The 22365-nt window shown below is 36.7% G+C and overlaps 1 protein-coding gene across 6 annotated transcripts in view; it reads left to right on the top strand.

Annotated features, from left to right (window-relative positions):
• The window catches only part of MYO16 (myosin XVI), a 368841-nt gene that overhangs the window by 247320 nt on the left and 99156 nt on the right, over positions 1-22365 (top strand). For all 6 annotated transcript variants that reach the window (XM_010394347.4, XM_039550108.1, XM_039550096.1 and 3 more), the window contains exons 18-21: positions 2353-2470; positions 3238-3309; positions 3930-4071; positions 13461-13533. In XM_010394347.4, coding sequence (XP_010392649.3) covers positions 2353-2470; positions 3238-3309; positions 3930-4071; positions 13461-13533 — 405 coding nt within the window. The remainder of the gene's footprint in view (positions 1-2352; positions 2471-3237; positions 3310-3929; positions 4072-13460; positions 13534-22365) is intronic.

Below are 22365 nucleotides of genomic sequence, written 5' to 3'. Positions count from 1 at the left end.
GTGGTGGTGGTGGTAAATCATGGAGCTGTTTGGCATTCCCTAGTTAAGGTAGTAACAAATGTCACCTTTCAATGTAACGAAGAGTAGGGTTCATTTTCATGAATGTTCATGAGGCCATGTACAAAATTGAATACATATGGCTATATTTGACAGTATTATTCCTCCCTCTTAGTTGCTCAAGCTCTGTACCAGTAGATTTCAATAGCAAAAATGTCCAGACACTTCTGGGTTTAGCCCAGTGTTCACAATTCAGTGGATCTCTCTTGCTCTTTCATTAATGTTTCTGTTCTGTTGAGGAAGAAGTTCAGCCCATAAGTAAATAATTGAATGCAAAATGAATCATGATTTAGAAGCCTGTGGTAACTGTCTGAGAATGCTTCATATACAGTATTCTTTTGAGTCCAATACTTCACTTTGCTCAGAGTTCTTGAAAAGAAGTTATGCCGCAGAAAAGTGTAAACCATCTTGAAGGCTCCTCTGTATTCAGGCAGCATTAGAATAATATTTAGGGGGTGAGAAATCTGTGGAACTCTCAAGTACTTCAGGCTCATCTCCTGTGTCGAATGTTAGAGGGCAGTACGCAGAAAAAACACATTCCTAAAATTGCTGCCCATTACTTCTGAGGTACATGGAAAGATCTGTATGTATCATTCCTTGACTACCTAGCCACATTTAATGATACAGTAGATAACCTTTTTGAAGAACTACATAAAAATTCCGTAGCAGTCATTAATGGTATTGTCCAAAGCATGTTAATGTTCATTAAAAACAATTACTGTTTTAAAGGTGGGGGAACATGCATTTACACAATAAAAAAGTGCTTGAGAATCTGGAATGTGAAGTATACCTGAGACCTTACCAAAATCAGCAGAATCAACAGCTGTCCCAGCCCACTGCCATTCAGTGATGTACAGTCATCCCCAAACCAGTTCTGAATGAGTTAACCTACAAGCAAGGAGAGTGCAGTGCTAGTGTGCCACTTCATCTTGCCTGAGATACCATTCCAAGAAGCAGGGTATAGCACCCTAGTTTGATGCTATATTAGCATAACTTCTATTTTAAGAGTTATCTTGTTCAGACTTTGCCTGTATATATTGGGTTTTTCTGAATCTTCAGCTTTGGTACTGTGTAAGACTAAAATACACAAAATTGCCCTATAGACATCTATCTCATACTGCAAGAGATTGATGTTGTCTTAAAATGTAGTTTAGAGGCTCAAATGTGCTTAAATAGCATTGGAGGTGCCACAGTCTATCCCAGAAAGAATGTAAGCTTTTTTAATGCCTTTTGATGATTGGCATGTTTATTAGGGAAAGGAACATGAAGAAAAGAAGAAGAAAACTTGAGAATAAAGAGGATGTATTAGCTAAGTATTTCATTAGTAGTGTATTTATAATCTTAGTCTGCAGATTCTGATAAGTGAGGGTTCTCACTGTCAGTTCTGCAGTTTCATCAGAATCAGATTCCAAATACTATTCTTCAAAAATATTTCAAGAATCATCAATTAACTTTGCTGTGCACAATGACATGTAATATTATAGTGCATATCAGGTTTCCTGTTTTACAATTTTAAGAAGCACCATTGTTATAAAACTGACCTTAAGAAAATCTTCCAAAAACACACAATGCTTTCCATATTTTAAGATTTAAGGGTCAAATTTAATGGATCATATTTTTCCTTTAATTTAAAAATATTTTTTAAAACAATTAACCAACCAAAACAACCAAAGAAAGTTAATTTTCTTCTTGCTGTGCTAAAAATGAGGCCAGAAAAAATCTGCCCCTAAAGATAAGTGCTTCACAATCTGAAACATTGCAAAAGATTATGCAATCCTGGAGGGAAAGTGTGAAGGTAAGGAAGGTTGCTTGTGTTTCTTTCAGACCTTAATTGCAGCTTTTAGTACCAGAAACCTCTTTTAGTTTAGAGCTAAACACTTTGTTTGTGAATTCACTTGGTTGACACAAAAAATCCCTTGCTATTCTCAGATACATAAATAGTCTCAATGGAAATTCTCTATGGACAAGATATGTTTTATTTCTTGTAGAAATAATGCATCCATTAAAGATATTTCTGTATTGTTACCACATTCTGAAAAACATTCTTAACCTAGCGGTTAAGGTGACTTACATTAAAACAAAGGAAATAAAAACTAATTTTGTTGGTTCATGTCCTAGCTAGGTTCCAGTTTGATTTTAGATTTCCTGTTAATAATTCACACATGAATACTTTTCAAATTATCAAATGCCACTGATAGAAACTAAAAGAATTTGTGTTTTTATAAAGCATTGCCTTTCACTGGTGTGCCCAACAAATCTTTTCTTTATCTTTAATTCTGCAAAAAATGTATGCAGGAGGTGGAGAACCTGTTTGTAATTCTCTCAGCAATTCTGCATCTTGGAGACATTCGCTTTACGGCTCTGACAGACGCTGAGACAGCATTCGTGTCAGACCTGCAGCTACTGGAACAAGGTCAGTAGGATGTGACCTTGGAGCATCGCCTGCTCGGTCCCACAGCAGGGAAGTTGCACTGTTCCACCGACAGATGGAAACACATATCCAGGGAGACAAAAAAAAAAGCCTTCTGAAAATTCATAAGTTACTGTGGGAAGACAGTATCCAATTGACTTGGATGTTTTATAAATTACAGATTTTTATGGAATGAAATAAAATGCCAGTATTTCAAATTATCTAATTGTCATATTTAATGCTATTATTTGCCAGAAGAAAATGTACAGTGTACTTCGTGCAGTCTTCTTTTAAAATGCTTCTGCAGCGCTTGTCAACAGCTGAACAATTTGCCTTGAATTGAATTCCTTACATTCAAAATCTATGTCTTAAAAGGGTCTCATTTCAGTGCTTCGAAGTTTGCCCTCTTGGTCGCTAACAAATGTCTTCCAAGTGGCTTATGGATACAGAATGTCAATAAGTGGCATACCTTAACTCTAATACCATAGAAAGTCTGCCAAACCCTGGGGAGAGTCCTGAGTAATCTTTGAAGGGGATAGAAAGCTATAATGTAATATACAGATATATTAAAACTTCACAAAGTACTGATTACAGTAATCCAATTGAACGTGTTCATTAATTTTGATTACTCCTATGACAGCACCCTTTTCTTTAATGTTTGGATTCTTTCACTATTCAAAAAGAAATATACAGAAGAAAGTCTGCTGTAAAAAATGAAATGTGTCATATAGCATAAATTAGTCTTTGTTTACATTTTCTTTTCATTTCAGTGGCAGGGATGCTGCAGGTTTCACCAGATGAGCTTGCTTCAGCCTTAACAACTGATGTTCAGTATTTTAAAGGTGATCTTTTCTAAGTTTACATTCTTATAGATCAGACCCGGTGGCATTTTGATCCTTCTGATTTAAAAAATTTAAAAGCTGGTGATTTTTGTTCCTTATTCCTTGTATGGTCCTGTAAACATTCCCTCTGAGGAATATGTAGGCTTATCTGCCAGGCAGTAAATCAGACTGGGCCACCAAATTAAAAATGCCTTTGTAATATGGAACAAAGCAGTTCCACACTGTGATGCTGATGAGCTCCTAACTTGATCAATGTTACAAAAGTGTGTCAAGATAACAGATTAGATATTAATAGATATTAGTAAGAACTGTAATCAACTGGAGTGTCTTGGGAAAAAACATCTGAAAAAAATATTTTCAGTAAAATACTGGTTCTATGTGGTACTCATACTCTATGTGGTACTTTATACTTTTTGAACAAAGTATAAAGGCATGTATTTCCAAACTAAAAATGTTTTGAGTGTTGACAGTCTTCTCCTCTTGCACTGGAGGCTTCAGAAAAAAGCTAACACCATGTAAATGTTTGGCAAAGGAGAAGTAGCTAAATTTATTGTAACTAAAATTACTTAAGGCAAAGTTTACAACACATTTTCATCTCTATTTTCTGCTTTTTCTTTTAGGAGACACAATTGTTCGGAGGCACACTATAGAGATTGCAGATTTTTACCGGGATCTCTTGGCGAAATCTCTATATGGTCGTTTATTTAGCTTTTTAGTCAACACAATCAACTGCTACCTTCAAAATCAAGATGAGAGTGGCAGGTAGGAGTGCCATTGGAAACTATTAGGTGTTCCATTATCTGTTCAAATTCAGAACCATAAAAGAAACAGGATTCCATTAAATGGTGGAATTTAATGCACACTGATAATGTTTTAAAGCATTTTATAATAGCATGACAGTGATACTTGGGTCTTTAAAGCACTGGCCATTCCTTCTAGTTGTTTCTACTGTAACATATTTGTTTATTTCTTTGCTTATATAGGGGGCCTTAGATTTTGCAGTAATCTAGATTGGTGGTTACAATTAGTAGCCTTTTAGGACTTGACAACACAGAATGAGCTATGTCTTTCAACATGCAAAATGCTGCTTGTTGCTTTTTTAATGCAGAACATACTTGTTTGTTACAGCGGGGATTACCGTAACAAAAATATATCAAACCAGGAGTCCCGTGGAAAAGAAGTATACATGGACAGATTCGTGGTAGATGTTTCAGAAATGTTTATTTCTCCAGCTGCATGGCCGGGGCTCTGCTCAGAAACTCTGCAGTCACAGGACCCGAGGGTCCTTGGCCACACGGGAACACAAACCAACCAATGGGGAATGAAGCTGACCAGGGGCAGGGAAACCCCGTGTCTCCCCCCCAGGGCCCATCTCCCAGGGCTCCATGGCAGGGGGGGAGACCCCAACACTTGTTCTTCCCAAAACAGTGACCTTAGCACAGGGTATTAAAAACACAATTTTATTCAAAGGCCTTCAAATGAACGTTTAAACTTAACTGAATTAAATGTTCTAAGAATGTTCTCTAGGTTAGCATCTTCTAAATGCGGTGCTGTTGCTATCCAGCGTGGTTTCTTGGAAAAATGAATGCTAATTAATGTGCATCAGTGGAGCAGTCCAGAAACAAATTAAAGGAACAACAAAAAAGAGGAGATCTCAGTAGAATCAAAGTAACAAACTAAGACAGTAGACGTAATTAGATGATCATATGCATGTGACTTAATCAAAGTTCAACAGCTCATATGCTCAGCTGAGCTCTCTTATGAACGTGAAATACGAATGGTTTGGAATTCTTGGTAAATGGTAATCCACTAATGACAGACTTTCATAAGTAAGTTTTCTTTATATCGTATCTCCATGGCTGCATAGGACAAATTCTTACTCTTTTGGAGTTCAGGGACTTCAGAATCTTATTTTTATTCTTATTCATAGACCAATCAGTGACAAATCACATTTCTGTTCTGTGGGTGTAGCTAAGAGAAAAAGGTTCCATGCCTGAGTAACTCAGCTTTCTACACCTAAAATCTGTCATTATACATACGCCACTAGAGTGTGTGGTGTATATACACTGCTCACTTCCTGCTGAAGGCAATCAGAAGTAACATGGAATGATTTTTCTTGTCTGTTTGTGACACTAAGCTAGAGCAATTTTCCAATCCACGTCCTAATTTGTCATACTCTGTTCATAATAAGGAAAGGCATGAGGTCACAATTCTTCCTCATTCATTCCTGGGACATATGGAACAGAGGCTTAGCTCAGTGCATGTCTGTGACAGACAACAATCTAGCTCAGGCATTTCTAACTAGTGAGTTTTTTTTGTAGTGGTTGTTGAGAGAGAAATTTAGAATTGGTATATTAAAAATATATTAAAATTATTTGAAATAATTTTTCAGTCTGTAATTTTAAAATTTTATATCTCACAGTCTTTCAGAATAGGTGTTGTGTATCTCTGTTGCTAATATAAACCTATGATTTCTAGATATCGTAGGATCTTCAAATAATGAAAGTCAAAGTTGTTTGTGTATTACCTTGTACTCTCCTTTTAGTGCAATCTCTAGGTAGAAGAAGTGACTTCTACCTTGTGAAAATATTTCTCAGTGAAACTATTTCTACCTGTGAAGTAACTTGAAGACTCTGTGAGGTTGTAAGTTACAGCTAAAACAGGACAGCTGTTTGATGTATCAGAAGTGAGGAATTTGCTATAGTCTACTGTGGCCACATATTATACCTGTGCTTGAAAATGGGCAGTTCTTCATTTAGGCTGGTTATAGAAAGCTAACCAGCTCAGGATTAATTGGCAGTACTGACAAGATATACTAAATTTTATCAGGCCAAAATCAGCTTCATTCCCTTTCCAAACTTGAAGCTAAGTATCTTATTTTAAGTGAAAATTAAGTTGATCATCCTACACTAATATTTGAACCTCAGTTAATGTGGCCCACACCCTTTTTTTTTTTTTTTTGGTCCATCCTAATCATATTGCTTAACTTGGAGGAATAAATCAAGGCACAGAACAGTTCTAGGTGCAAACTGGATTACTGCAATGAATTTGTGATTTGTGGGTCAGAGTTACTTCAAATACATCTGAGTAACTATCAATTAGCAGCATTGTATCTCCAATTTGGTGCAGTTTTAATAAACCTCTGCTTAAAGATCCACCAAAAACATTAACTTACATGACTAGATAAGTCTGATACATTCCAGGCCACACTGTGTTCCCAGGTTGGAAACTGACAGAATTACTGCTTATCAGATGGAATGAAGCCTTGATCAGAAACCTGGAATAAGTTTTCTAAATCAGTTTTCTTGTTTTGTTGTGAGGCAGTTTAGCTGCATTTCCATCACACTTCAGGGAGAATTTATGAAGCAATAAAATTAGATTTATTGGCTTAGTAACTCTAAAAGAAGCATTTGATCTTAGCATTTTTGAGGAAACTGGTTATCTCTGTTTAACTTTTATGGTGGAAATACTTGATTTTGGTATTTAATATTGATTTATATTTACTATGAAATAGTTTGTGACAGATTTCAGTCAAAATAAAAGCAATAATTATCATTAAATCTAAGCGAAGGAAGATGATGCTGTGACAAGCTGCAAAGAACAAGCTCTAAAGGTATGAAGTATAGAGAATAAAAAGTGTTGCCAGAATCCAGAAAATTCATTACTTTGTAATACTACTCAATAGGTATAAAGCAAGAATTTTAATTATGGTGTTAAGTGAGAAAACACACCTTTAGAAATGTTTTTCTCTTTCATAAAAACTTAAAATTTTGTCTCGTTTTAACTAAATTATAACCCTACATGCTAGTTTAGACTGGTTGCAAGATCTGAGGTTTTTTACTTTATTCATTCTGATATTATTTAAAAAAAACTTAATTGGCCCCTAGAGTAGAATTAGAAGAAAGCTATTAACATTTCTCACAAGTGCTTATAATTATCTTTTTTAATTGTTGATATTTGTCTTCACTGATCTATATAATGATTTCCTATTCTAGTGATTTTATTATTATCAAAATAGTCTAGGTGAATTTCTTCCTAAGACTCTTAACTCTTCGAAGTTTACCACTGTTTTACTTTCATTTAGATAAGTATGCTGATGTTCAGTTTTGTAGATTCATGGTTGCCTTAATGTGACATTTTGAGGTAATAGATTGCACATTGGCAAAGTTGGATCTAGTGATCCAAATGAGTAATGAAATGACTTAAGGTAATGTTTTAACAATTCCTGACTCATTCTGCAAGAGAGCTTTCTCTTTATGGAGATTTAAGAATGCCTGTGAATTCTTGTGAAATATTGTTTTTCTTTTCTCATGGAAAACAAGCTAATTAGGTATATGGGCTTGAGAAAATCTTGATACTGTGTTCCCTGCCTGCTAGTAAGTTGAAGGCATGTTATTTTATCAGCTAGTTAGAAAACATTTTCTCTCTTTGTAGATAAAACCTGATAAAAAGCTGATACATATTTGGTAGCTAAAACCTGGCTGAACAGCAAGTCCCAGAGGGTCTGGGTCTAGCTGGAGGCCTCTCACTAGCAGTCACCCATTACTGGGCCCAGTATTGTTTAACTTATTCATATATCACCTGGACAATGGGACAGATGCTTCCTCAGCAAGTTTGGTGACAACACGAAGCTGGGAGGAGTGGGCAATATCCCAGAGTGCTGTGCAGCCCTTCAGAAGGGCCTCAACATGGTGGAGAGATGGACAGAAAAGAACTGCACGAAATTCAGCAAAGGCAAATGCAGGTTCCTGCACCTGGGGAGGAGCAACCTCCTCCGGCAGTACAGGGTGGGGGCTGATCCGCTGGAAAGCAGCTCTGTGGAGAAGGACCTGGGTGTCCTGGTAGACAACAAGCTGTCCATAAGCCATCAGCGTGTCCTGTCCAAGGAGGCCAATGGTGTCCTGGGTTGCATTCGGAAGAACATTGGCAGCAGGTCAAGGGAGGTGATTGTGTCCCTCTACTTAGCCCAAGTGAGTGTTGTGTCCAGTTCTGGGCTCCTCGGGGCAAGAGAGACACAGAACTCCTGGAGCAGGTCCAACAGTGGGCAGCAAGGATGATTCAGAGACTGGAGCATCTCTCTTATGAGGAGAGTCCAAAGAGAGTTGGGCCTGTTTATTCTTGAGAAAGGACAACTGAAAGGGGAATCTCATCACTGTCTACAAATTCTGAAGGGAGGTTGTCAAGAGGATGGAGCCAGGCTCTGCTCAGTGGTGCTGAGCAATAGTAAAAGAGGCAATGTGCAGAAGCTGAGGCACAGGAAGCTCCACCTGAACATGAAGAAGAACTTTTTTACAGTGTGGGTGGCCATGCAGGTTGCCCAGAGAGGTTGTGCAGTCTCCCTCACCAGAGATATTCAGAAACCATCTGGATGCAATTCTGTGCCATGTGCTCTGGGATGTCCCTGCTTGAGCAGGGAGGCTGGAGCAGATGACCTGCTGTGGTCACTTCCAACCTGACCCATTCTGAGATTCTTATGTGGCAGTATTACAGACAAACAAAGAAAGCTGGCATTGTTGTACTTTCTGTCTGTATCACTAGGTCAGCCATAGAATTCTGTTGCAAATAGAGCATACAGAATATTTCTAAATAGGTAGTTTCTGAAAAGTTTTATATTCTGACTGTATACTCTTGTACCCATCAAAATTCAAATAGTGCCAAAGGGTAGCAGCAGTAGGAACATTTATTTGGGCAAAGGAAAGATGTCAGAAGTCTCATTTACAAAATTCTTAGTACACTATCTAATTTATAGAACAAGATATTCTGGAACAGAAATCTTCTCAGCTTCAGAAAAAATATCAGAAAAAAACCTAAAACATTTATTTGTCTATTACTGGACTCAATAGAAGGTTGCTGGGAGTGCAGGAAGGAGGGAAAGAACTTCCTATTCAGAGCATGAACCCACAGCATAATGAGAATTGTTTCTGTATGTGGAGGTAGGGAAATATTTTAAAACTGACAAACAGTACAAAGCATCTAATCTAATATGGTACATAATATCATAATTTGAAATCTGCTTCATTCTGGATAATTTCCAATGTTTCATTAAACAAGATAATTCCATTTTTTAAAGCCCAGAACAAATATGACTTGAAAAAACTGAAGAAGAGTACGTGCTACTAATGAAAGACCTGTAGATCTTGAGCCCACTGGCAAATATACTTCCTGCTTCCTGCCATAACTGTCAAGTCACTCAAAAAAGTGTTTGTCAGATATGGAGCCAGTGTTTCTTTGTGATATGTCCAGCCACCATCTCTATATATACCACTCACACTTGTGTAAGGTAGTACTAAAAGAAAAATTACAGTTGATGAGCAAGATACCCGAGAGACATGGCAACGACACCAAATCTCAGGAAAAATCTCAGACTATTGAAAAATCTCCCTCAAAAGTTTCAGAAACTAGTTTTGTTTAGTAATTGTTTGAGATGAACATATCCAACTGGAAGCATTCAGCCTATTCCCTTCAAGAACTGTGTTTGTGACAACAGGTATAATCTGTTCCCCTGGGAAAACTGAGAGTTTCTTAATTAGGATTCTGAGGGACCTCATTTGAAGGCTAGACTATATGCTTCATCTAATCAGAGAAATATTTCCTCATTAATCAGTATCACTTCCAGTTTATCAAGATCAGACATAAGCCTTCCTCATTACTGGCAGAAGTTGGAGGAAGAGCAAAATCTGTTGTATCTTGGGCTGGTGAAAAGGCACATTAGATCACCCTCCCACAACAGATTCATCTCACTGCTTTATTCTGGCAGATTGCAAAAGATAACAAAAGGAATGAACCCTACTGATTTTGGAGCTAAGAACCATCTGGGATGGAAAAAAAGTGAACAAATAATGTTCTGTAGGTTCGTCTGCAGCACTGGGTCAGACATATTGTAAAGGGAGTCCTGTTTGCCTTGCCAGGAATGGCAAATGGTTCAAGAGCATCTCTTGATGAATGGCAAGATCTCTGCCAAGGTGGTAATTATCAGACAGGATGTCTTCTGTATGTGTATTGTTTTCAGGAGTTGCCAGGATTTTTTATGTAGTTTCTTTATAATACAATTGTTAAGTGTACCAGATCAAAAAGGTATTTCTAGTCTATAAGGGTATCTTTACAGAGATGTTCTGAGGAAAAAAGGAAAAACTGGAGACATTGAAAAACATTGTAAGCTGAAATGCTGTTGTGTGAATTAGAAAACCAAAATTATTTATAGTGAACATCCATGCTTGTTTTTAAGTATTCACACCTGTGTGCTGGTATAAGAGATAAAGTTCTTCAAACATCTTCACGCAGCAAATTCCTTTTTTTCTAGTTTCTATTCTGGGAAGTATTGTCAAACTTGAAATCAAAGTCTCAGTCCCCAGTAAAACTACAGTTGTTTTAGTTATACATAGTAAATATTAAATATCTGAAACATAATGAAGAAATGTGTCAGTGATGGTTAATAACGATAAAATAATAAAATAAGGAAATCTTTCAGAACAAAAAGTGATTTTTTCTAATATCTTTTCTTTTAGACAGTAGTGACATGCCCTTTCATTTGTAAACATGGAACCATTCATGCTTTATTTTGCCTTGGGAATCTCTGGTATGATTATTTAAGGAAAGTAATTTTGCTGGAATTAATATGATTGACAGCTAGCCAGTAAAAACATATAGGGAACTTCCTTCTGGCAAGAAAAGTGGTATGAAAAAAAGAAAGACAAGAAGAAAGATTTAAAAAGCAAAGTAATTTGCAGTCATATATAAAGCAGTGCTTTTAATTTGGATGTTGTGTTGTCAGTTGTTACTTAGTTTTCAAAATCTGAGCAATAATTTAATACAGAAGATTATTATCATGGTTGTAGAGATTTTGCACATAAATAGCACAATGTAACAGTAAAATGTCGCTGTTGTAGAGGATACAAAGCCTAGCTCTGTTATACTTGCCCCCTAGGCAAGATATTAATTATGTAAAACCTCCAGCTCTTTTAATGTGCTGTGTGCATCTCCTAATAACACTAGACCAAAATTATCAAGAGGAGTTCATAGAAACACTGAGACTACATGTTTTTCTGTCAACAAATGCATCTCCAGCAAGCCAGGGTATTTCTCACAAATATCACAGTTTTGATACAAAATGTTGTTTGAGGTAGGCAATAAGCTGTCTGCTAAGGCTTTTACCCCGAATTTTGGAACGTAGGACCAGGTTCCTGTTTTGCCTGACTTTTAATAATTTATTAAGTCAGTTTGTATTGGCCTTTTCCTTATGCAAATGTTTATATATTCCTTGAGGGAAAGTAAGAGAGACTAATTTGACAAAATAACAGTTATGGACTCAACTGGGATGTAAACCATCCTGTCTCAAACATATTAATTGAATCAGAAAGAGAAGGGATAAGCTGTTCTGTGTTAAGTAGTTCTTAAAAATTGTGAACTATAATGCAATATTTCAGCTGTTGTACAATGTTACATAGCAGTTCATGTTTTGCCTTCCTACAAGGAAGGCTATATACAAATGAAAAAAAAAAAAAAAAGAGTGAAAACCTATCAAGTATTCTGAAATTTCAAGCTTCTCTTTTTTTTCCAAAACCTGTTTAAATAATATGGTAATTCTGGATTTTCAATACTAGTTTCTCTGAGGTAGTTTGTTTTTAAACATTTAATTCTTCTTTCTTGAAATGAAAAGGTTTTGTTGAAAACACATTGTGACAAGGAATATACACCCTCCATCTCTAATCAGCAGCAGTTGTGAATGAGGCTTACATTTTAAAACCCAATTTAAATTGCACTCATTGCTAGAGATGGAGGTGGTGATATAGCTTTATGCTTTTTCTTGTAGAAATTCTCTTGGAGGCTAATCGACCTCCTGATAACCTCTGCTGCCCAACAAAGCCATTCTGGACTAGATTTATTATGTAACAATCTCTGTCTGACATTTATGCACACAGCTAGTCCTGTGACAATCAGTAGTGCATTGAACTAGTGTGCTTTTGAAATGAAGACAAACTTCTTGGGCATGATTTCTGAAAAAGGCTCCTGCTTGCCCCTGAGGATTGTTTTTCCCAGCTTGTTTTGTAATATGCATTTTTTTCAAATGATTTTATTTTGTTAGTTTCCTATATAGGAATTTATTTTGAGGGCTGGATCCTCATCTAATGACGTGGTAGGGGTTACAATGGCTGCAATGGAACTATATTCCTGTATTTCAACAGTGGTTCACCTTTTTCTCCTTTACATCTATAGCCTGATATGCACAGAGATTTAGACATATAGGAAACTTAGAATATGGAGAAAAAAAGCTATGGAAGGATCTCAGAACCAGCAGCCTGCAATATTATCGTTGCAAAGTAGGCAACAGAATGTCCCAAAATACTAGTTTTGCTCACTGCAGTGAATTTAGTTTTCTCTCCAGATCAGGTTTACAATGACCCAGTCCCAAGCAAGTACAGGATAATAACACCTCTGCCCTTTTCCCATTTCTCCTGTTCAAATCCTAGCTGACTGCTCTGCTGTGATCCTTCCACTTGGCCACAAGAAAACCCCTTCCCTGAACGCATGCAGTGACACACAACATATTAGATGCAATGTCAGCAAGTATTCTTTTATATGTACAGAGAGGAAACATCTGCCTTCTTCAGGCCTGACCGCTGGCTGTCCTTTCCCCTGGGACATGTAACCTCTTGGGCAGCCTGAGCCCAAAAATTCTACCTGATGCTGACACAGAAAGGACTTGTGCTTAACAGGTTTCCCTTGAAGTACATTTTGTAGAAGCAATTCTGGCTGCCAAAGAAATACAAACGGGAAAGAATAACTGAGTGCAACCAGGCATTTTTGAAACTTCTCTGAAATGGTTACCCCTGATGTCAGAAAATGGGTACCTATCGCCTTAGAAACTGGACTTTAAGGAAGTTAAGATTTTTTCCTTCTCTTCCAAATACAGTTTTTAGCATGGCTGCTAAAGTAATCTTGAACCCTGCTTTTTTATTTCTGTTCAGCATAACAGGTTGGTGAGTAGAATTTTGATTCTGTTCTATACATGGCCTGCTTGTGTATTTCATCCATGTTTTTGAAATACAGCCTGCTTTTGTCCTAGAACAGAAATACTTCTGTGAGAAACAACAGATGTATTATTCACTTGCTTGAATTCTTATTATCTGTAATATCTTTTTTTTTTTTCCCAGTGACCAGGTGTTTGAAATTGGAGTATTAGATATTTTTGGATTTGAAGAATTTCAAAAGAATACTTTTGAACAGGCAAGTGTGGATGTTTTGCTGAATTTACTGTACCTGTTGTTAATTCTCTAATTGACCAGTTTTGATCAGAATACAAATATACATGAAAGTGAAAATTTTCTCTTAAAAAATTTTTTCTCATTATACCTATATGTGCATGAATTATATACTGGGTTTTGTCTTGTTGACAATTTTAAAATAATATAGTAAATATGTATTGTGATTTTGCAGAGGGGTAGTATCAGCACTGAAAGAAAATCTGAGGGAAATAGTGTTGTTTATTTTCATGCTTGTGGAAGTTATACTTCAACTACATCAGTGAGTACAAGGAGAATACACTGAATTGGAAGAAAGAGCAAGAGGTCTTCAGATGCCTTGGAGAAAAAATGAAATGAAAATGCTGCATTATGCTAAGTGCCATTACTGGCAGATTCACCTCTGTGTGACTTTACAAAAAATTGTATTGCATCCATGGAAAATAAATTGAAATTTATGCCACTTAATGCTTTAAAATCCTTTTAAATATCAAAGTTTCTTTAAGATGTTTGCCTACCTTCAACATTAGTCACTGAACACCAGAGCTCTTGTGAATTACATATTTCAGACAGCATTAGTGACTCTATACAACACTCTCAAAGAGGTGTTTAAGTTGTAGTTCAGTTGTTCATTCATTCTGTAGTGCAGTGGAAGAAAATCAAAGCATAGAACAAAAAAAGCATAGAAAAGAATCGAGAAGGCATCAGCAGCAGCAAATGACTTGTTATTGTTTGAAATCAGGATTTGCCTCTTTGTCCCAGTCAGTCCATTGTTTTATGGCTCAACTTCCTCTTTCTAGTGAAACAGAAGTCATAGAGCCACATTAGTTCAGCTTGTATAGCATGTTTACATTGCTACCCAGTTTCCAAATATTTGAAAGCACATTATGGGTTTACCTGTACCTTCAAAAGAGCATGTAAGAAGGCAATAAAATAGATTCTAGTTTCCCTTCCACAAAATTCTTTTTGCTGTTACAGTTCTACCTTGCTTGAACATCTGCTGGATTAAGGACTGTTGATGTGTACCAATATTCCTAGGCATTTACTCATTGTGAATGCTGGCTTTGGGAGAAAATATAAAGTGAAAAATTAAAAACATTTTAACAGGCTGAGTATATGAAAAAAACAAAACCGTAAGCCTCCTGATTAATAATAATAAAATATTCTATGCAATTTAAACGCTTCTCAAAAGAGAGGGGTTCATCTTGGGACTTACTGGTTATTTTTCTTTGACTCTGTTGTGCATTGCTTTTTTGTCATGAAACTCATAAAAGATCTGCAATTGACATCATGAAATACTATGAATTGTATTTTCAGAGGTAAGTAATTTTCTGCTTAGTAACCGCAGAAGATGCTTGAAGAGAAAATACAAGATCTAAGAAAAATTACTTAAAATGAATTTATTTTATGATTTCTGCATAGCAATCATGATGATTTCAAAGTCAAATTTGCATTTCTATTTTATTTTTCATAAATAAATATATTTCAAGAGACACTTACTGTCCCTTCACCTGGACTGAATGCATTTTGTTGAATAATATTAAGTAATATTCTGAGTCATTATCTCAGTACCTACTTAACTGCATTCCTGAAAAGACAAAGTAGAGAGTTTTTTGTATGAACTCCATGATGTAATTAAGATTCCTAATTCCTGAAGTGATAGGTTGTAGCATCAGTGAAGAGAAGCCGTTTGTATCACCATGTGATACAAACTAATCATGCCGACTTACCCCAAAAAGCCTGAACTTCAAAGCTGGAGGTCTCTAGCTGTCTAGCCTCTTTCAGAGTCCTGCCTGGGCTCGTTAACCATTACAATAAACAGTCTTGGTAGCCGGGATAGGCTCCTCATGCAAAACATTGCATCATGTCTGCAAACACGCCCAGTGTCAAGCCCTGTGATTTCCGAATGTTAGCACTAAATGTTACAGCCAGACAGTGGTGGGGCCATAAAAATTATTTTTTAATCACATTTAGATTAGCATATTTTAAAATGGCATTAGAAAGGTAATTTTATGGAATAGGAACCTTTTCCTTTTTTCAAATTAGTGTATGATAGGGCATACTTTGTGATATCTGTTTTCCTGCTTTCTTAGAAAAATAATTGTGAGTGTTTTCAATAAAAATTAAAACCCCTTGATTGCTCAGAACTGGGGACATTCCACGTAGCTCTGTGAATCTTTCTGGTGCTTTATATCAGGCTGGTAGATAGACAGTTTAATATCATGATTAAGAGAGCAATAAGATAGTAAATCACATGCCAGTTTTAATAAACTGTGTTTGAAGATGGTTCAGGCAAACAGAGATGGACAAACCAGGTAGAATAACTTGTTTACTCCAGTGTTTGTTTTGGAATGACAAGGCATTAGAATATTGAAATATCAAAGTCAAATGGAGAATTGGTCTAGGAACAACTCATGAGCAATGCAAGGGAAGACAGCTGTCAAACGACTAGAAAAGTAAGATGAATTATGCCTACACAATGAACCTGATAAATTGTACAGGCAAAGTGATGTGACTGACAGCTTGTGGAGAGAAAACTTTTATAGACCATTGCAAAAAAGAAGGCATTAGAAGTTAAAAACATTATTAATTAATTGTTCAGTTTTCCTTGTACTTGGTGAGCATTGCTAAGCCTTTATTGTATAGAACATATGTGATAAGTTATAAGAGCAAAAATGGGACATGTAGTTCTAAGATAAAAGTAAAAAAGTGTGTGGAATAAGCAATAGTGAGGTGAGTTCTGATTTTTGGTATGAAATTTAAAAGCTGAAAGACGGGGAACAATGTTTTTAGAAGTCACAGTCTGAAGGAGTCATTGCTCGATAAAGACTGAAAACTTCCGAATTACCAGGAAGTTACTGCTTTTACTGCTCATCAGCTGAGCTACGGTAAATGACTACAGTTCACTTTTAGCTCACCCCAATTACAGTTTACAATCACTTCCTAGAAGTGATCATTAGCTTGGGAACAGCATTTTCCTGGAGCAGCTGCATACCTGCTCTGCCAAAACAGCTTTCTATACAGCCACACTGGAACATGGTCAGAAGTGAGCACAATTTCTGTTTCCAATTCTGTAGAGAAATGGCCTTCATTTTGTGGTCATTTCAGGAAATACTAGCACTCTACCAAAAATATCAATGGCAGTTTCCAGTGTTCAATGTTTTCTCAGGCTTCCCTGTTTGAGGGGGACTGTATTTGTTTACAGTTTATTCTGCACCCCTTTAAAACTAGAAGGTATCTACTTCTCTTCTAGTAGAATTTAAAACTAGGTTAGATCTTATTCATGGCTCCTTAAGAGCACAACTCCAAATAGTACAGTCAAGGAATGCTACAATCTTCATACTTATGACAGTATATTTTTGACCACAGACTGAACAAACTCATGACCGATGAATATAACAAGCAATAAGCAGGACGGATAGTTGCCTGTACCATTTTGCCCCAGTTGTTTCTAAGAAAACTGTGTTATAGCAGAAGAACCAGAGTAAGTAAGAGTAGCTTTTCTTCCCCCTGCTGAAAGTCAAGTCTTTCTACAGAAATGGAAGTCTGTACTTGTAGATTCATCATAGAGAACAATAACGCAATAAAGTAAAATTGGCACTAATAGTCTTTTCTGTCCAATATATAATTCAAGTGATAAAGTGAAGAAAGTATTTAGTTCTTGCTAAATTATATGTTTAGCTCTTGCATGGTATTTTACCTCTGTAGGCTTCTTAAGTTTTGCAGACGAAAGTATGTATATATTATTCTTTTCTTAGGAAATATAAGTGATTTATCTAAACTAGTACTGCAGGTCACTGGAGCAGTCAAGTGTCTCTTGACTCCCCCATTCAACTCCATACCCATTAAAGTACATGCACATTATCTGTGTGATGCAGTATAGCTCTGGGAGGGGCACAGCTTCCATGGCAGCTTGTTGCAGCACATCTCCTGCAACAGGAGTCAGCTGGCTCTGAGAGCAGAGAGCATTTCCTGCCCCTCTCAGGACTCCACTTCAGAGTCACTATGGTGAAGCAGAAGAGGTCATAGGACCCAGCTGTTTTGGAATTTTCACTTATGTTTATTATTGTTAAGTATGGTAGATTTTAACTTTTCTGCATGTTTTTTCTATGGTTCACTCTGCTGACACTACATTTCTGCCATATAATATTTCCTAGCCAAAACAACCATAACAGATTATTTCACATTAAATTTAATTGTCTCAGCCATTAGACTGCTTCTAGCTGTCCAAATGCAAGGTCATGCTGCCTGTTTTGTAGATGGATGGATATGAAGAGACTTAAGTCACATGACTTAACTTTTCTACAGTCATTGCAGTTTCAGTGGTAGTTGATGAGGGGACACACAGTCGGGTTTCTGCATTTGGATAGTTTGAAAGAGCATTTCAAGATTTTTTTTATGCTGAAGAAATCAACCTTCTTTGGTTTTGCCTGTGCAGAGCATAGATCGATGGTCCTGTTTGCCTCTGTGGAATATGAAGCTGCTGGTCCACACTGAGCTGTTACTATGTAGGGACTTAATGCAGAACTTTCCACTGCAGTTCCCTGTGCTGGAGTACTCCTTATTCCCCATAGGATGATGGGCAGTACTTACAATGTTAATTCACTCTTTAACAAGGAAATATCATGTGTTATTTTTAAGTCAGAGTTTTGCTAGCCTCCACACACAGGAAGGTTTTAACATCCTTGTTGTGGAGCAGCGAGAACCAGCTGATGCTTGGCACCAGGGAGCCAGGCAACAGGAGGACCCAGAGGATGGCCATGCCCTCCCTGATGGGCAGCATCTCTGGAGCATGGTGGACAGAGCCAGGGCCAGTAACAGCGCCCATCAGCAGCCCTGACATGGCAAGCAGCCAGATGGGGCTGGGACCCTGTCACAAACAGTTAGAGAAAGAGCTGGAAGCTGGCACTTCCATGGCATCACCTGGGACTGGGCCTGAGCCCATCGGCGAGGAGTTGGTGGGGACCCCTGGAAAAGCTGAGCAGGGCTGTAAAATCCTTTCCCTTCCCTCAGGGGCCTGGCAATCCTGTGTTTTACTTTCTTCCTCAGTCTAGTTCCTGAGGATCTTACATTCTTCATGGCCTTTGTCAAGGTGTACTCCTTCCTCTTCCTCCTTAGTCTCTTTGGTCTCCTTCCCAATGCACACATCTTTTTCCATTTATGCAGGACATTATTTTCTGTCCAGTATTCCAGCCAGCAACTGGAAGACTAGTGTTACTTGAATTTAAAGCTGGCTTATCATATACCTAACATTAAAATAATTATTTTTTTCTTTATTCTTTTACAGTAGACACTTTGTAGCCAAAAATAAAATAATTTATCTCAAATTGGGATTCCCAGCTCAGTTCAGTTTGTGATTGGTGAAATACTGCACAACAACATTTAATTGACATCTTGCTTTTCCACAGTAGCATCCTTTTTTGTCCCATAGTAGTTAGTTTCTGGCCAGCATTATGAGTGATTTTTTTTATTTTTTATTTCAGTTTCAGAACAATTCCAAACTCTTTCAAGGAAAGATTGTTGTGACTGTGTTTGTTTGTATGTTTGTTTAGTACTTTCCTATTTACGAAAACAGGTGGGGAATTATTCCACTTTGTCTTGAAATTGTCTCTTTTTTGAGGGGTGCTTCAGACCCTCCTTTGTGGAAGGTTTCTCAGGTGACACCTACCTGTAGTAAAGTTTTAACATAGCACCAGCTTCTCTTTTATGTTATTTGAGGAACACAGATCAGCTAATGGCAATTGATCCCAGAAATGACACCGAGTCCTGGTGAATTAATGATCTTCTGACAGAGGTAGAAGGACTATGTCTGAATTTGTGTTGGAGCTGCATGGAGAACAAGAAATTTTTGTTAGATCCTATTAGCCCTAAAATGCAAAGGAAGAAATACAATGGTTCTGATTTTGCAATAAATACCTTAGAAATATTCCGATGGGTACTATACATAAAGAAAAGGATTTGGAAATGTTTGGGTAGCAGATACAAAGGGGAACAGCATTCAAGATACTTCTGGAAAATAAGTGAGTGTCGAGCTTAGGTTTAAAAATATTTTCTGAGTTCAACCTCAGAAAAATGATGATTCTGTGTTTCATTATCTTAGAAATTACATTTTTGAGAAATGCTAGGGCACTTCCTTGCAAATTACATTTGACATTGTAGCTTCATCATCTCAGCCCATAAATTAGGGCCTGATAGATGTGTTGAAATGGCAGCTGTAAGCTTTACTCCATGCTCTGAATACACATTCCTTGGGAGAGTTAATCCTTCTCCATGACCAAAGGATGTAAATGAGCTTTCCAAAGGGTCTTTGCATCCATCTTTTCCTCACTGAATGACAGTACCAAGTTTTCTTTCCTCAAATTTCCTTTTTTGGTAATGACTTTTTCAAATAGGTCTAAGAGCAGGAAAAGTGAACAGAGTGAAGAGCAGGAAAATGTCACTAGTCATGGCTGCTTTTCTGTCTTCAGAGCACAGTACAGTTTTGGTATTCTGCCTAAATTTTAATTTGGAGTGTACTTAGTGGTACTAACTGGTCAAATGTGGTAAAAGGAGAGATCAAGCTAACACTGTCTAATGTGATGAATACTTACTGCTTTTGCCAAATGCCACTCTGTTATTTTCCAAAATCTACAATTTGGATGGTGCTGCAAGTTGTGGTTGGTTTTAGTTTGTTTTTTTTTTTTGTTTGTTTGTTTTAAATACTTGAACAAGAATAATTTTTTCTTCTAATAATATTCTAAAAGGACTTCTTAGAGAAGACTTGGACAAATATATGGTGTGTTTATTTTCACTGAGACATGATAGTGAGTAAAGGTAAAAAAGACTGGTAGAAAGAGAAATACTTAGAAGACATAGTACAGAGCCCATGAGATGCATATCAAGAACAGTTTAACAATGATTAATGACAAAAATGTTGTAGGTAATGTTGAGTAATGCTGCTAGATAAAGCAAATACAGTTCTTAAAGATATTCTCCAAATATTTGTTTTAGGTAAAAATTTATTTGAGGCTTTTTTTTTCTTTTTAATTACTGTTATATTTCCATTGAATTTACATGAGTACAGTTAAATGCATATTTGAAAAAATGTAATTCTATGAACTTTTCAAATCTTTGGACAGAAAGTACATCACTGTTTTATATAATACTTAGAAGACATGAAGCAAAAGAATTTGGGTTCGCAAAGCTAGTTTAGTTCATATTCATCCCATTTCTACATTTCAGCTACTTTAACTATTATGTCAACCTGTGTCAAGCTTTTAATTTGAAACATTTTATTACCTTTTCCCAGCATGTTGTACAAAACATGGAAATGGAGAAAGATCTGATCAGAATGTCTTGCTTTCCAGCAGTCCCTGGCTGGTCTCCTGGTTCTCGTTCTGCAGAGCTGTTCTCTCAGCCACTGCTGGAGAGAGCAGCTTTGGAGCAGTTTGTGCAAGTGCTTGAGCTGCCTTTCTGCTCTGGTCTGCAGTACCTTAGTGGCACTGTGGCGTGCCTGCCAGTCCGGGTGACGGTGTTGTTTACGTTGCTAGGAAGCACCCCAGTGCATGCCGTAATACACTGGCTGGTAGAATTTAAAAATTTGTTTTTTCTTTGCCATCCAATCATGCTATGTATGAATTTTTCAACAAAATATTATTCCTTTTATTTTTCTACTTAAAACCAATGCTATTTATCAGATCTTTTGAAGATGTGTCTAAGACAATCTTTCCTTCGTCTCAAATTGTGTAGTTCAGTAATTTTGCTGCAGTTAGGTTCTCAAATACTTCCTTTTTTTTTAAATGAATTTGAAGGGACTGGCTCATGATAAAAAGTCAGCTTAAGTTTATAGAGATTTTGACAGCTTTTCTTATTGTAGAATACACCTTTGTAATGTTGAATGACTTCATTCTGTAAATAAGTCACCTGCAAATAAAAATATATACAGCATGCATCATTTTAAGGCTTTACCATATCCTGCAAAGTATAAGCTTGTCTGCCTTATAAAATAATTTTTACAAGCTCCTGGAAAGATTTTGTAATTGGAATTACAGAATTGATCAGTAAAACATATTTTGCCTGCACAGAGTTAAAAAAGCTGTCTTTTCCACAAAATAAGTAGGTACTGGAAGTCAGGTGTATATTTCTATTGTTAATAAAACTAGATAACAATCGGAAGGTTTATAAATCCCACTTGAAAAGAAATACTGGTTTTATTCGAGGCTGTCTTTTGTCTGCACTGTCATGCATTAGTAAAGACAGTTAATAGTAGATGTTTGGTTGTAAAATGAGCTTTGTCTCATTTCTTCTTGCTGTTTTTCACACTAGCCCATTGCATTGTATAGCAAGTACAAGTTGGCTATACTAACAAGAGGTGTTAATGGAAAATTCAGGCAACTCTTACACATTAATTGGTTTCTCTTCCATGTAATTTTAGGATTGATCTAAATATTTCATACCTTTTAATATGACTTGCTGGTGCCATTGCTTTTGCACGCTTTGTTAATGGAAGATACAGTTAATGGCTGGCCAATACAAATATGAGACTGGTTTAGACTGAAAAGAAAATGCATGCAGGCATTCCCTGTATCATTCCTCATATGAAGTGCTCTTCCACCCTTTTAGGAGTTTCTGTTTTCTTAATTTCTTAGTCATAGTTAATGTAGGATTAGAGGAGGTTTTCAAATTTTCAACTAAAATTTCCACTTTAATGCCAAAAAAGCAGTCAAAACGCTTATTCCACAAGATTTTAAATATTTACTTGTTTTTGCAGGTGAGCTTTGAATAAAATACAAAAGCACACAAATAAGCTGATACAATTCCCACCTGTTTTTAATTGAAA

Source organism: Corvus cornix, chromosome 1, assembly GCF_000738735.6.
Source record: "Corvus cornix cornix isolate S_Up_H32 chromosome 1, ASM73873v5, whole genome shotgun sequence".
Lineage (NCBI taxonomy): Eukaryota > Metazoa > Chordata > Aves > Passeriformes > Corvidae > Corvus > Corvus cornix.
The sequence above is the reverse complement of the archived record's forward strand: the minus strand, read 5'-3'. Positions and strand labels throughout refer to the sequence as shown.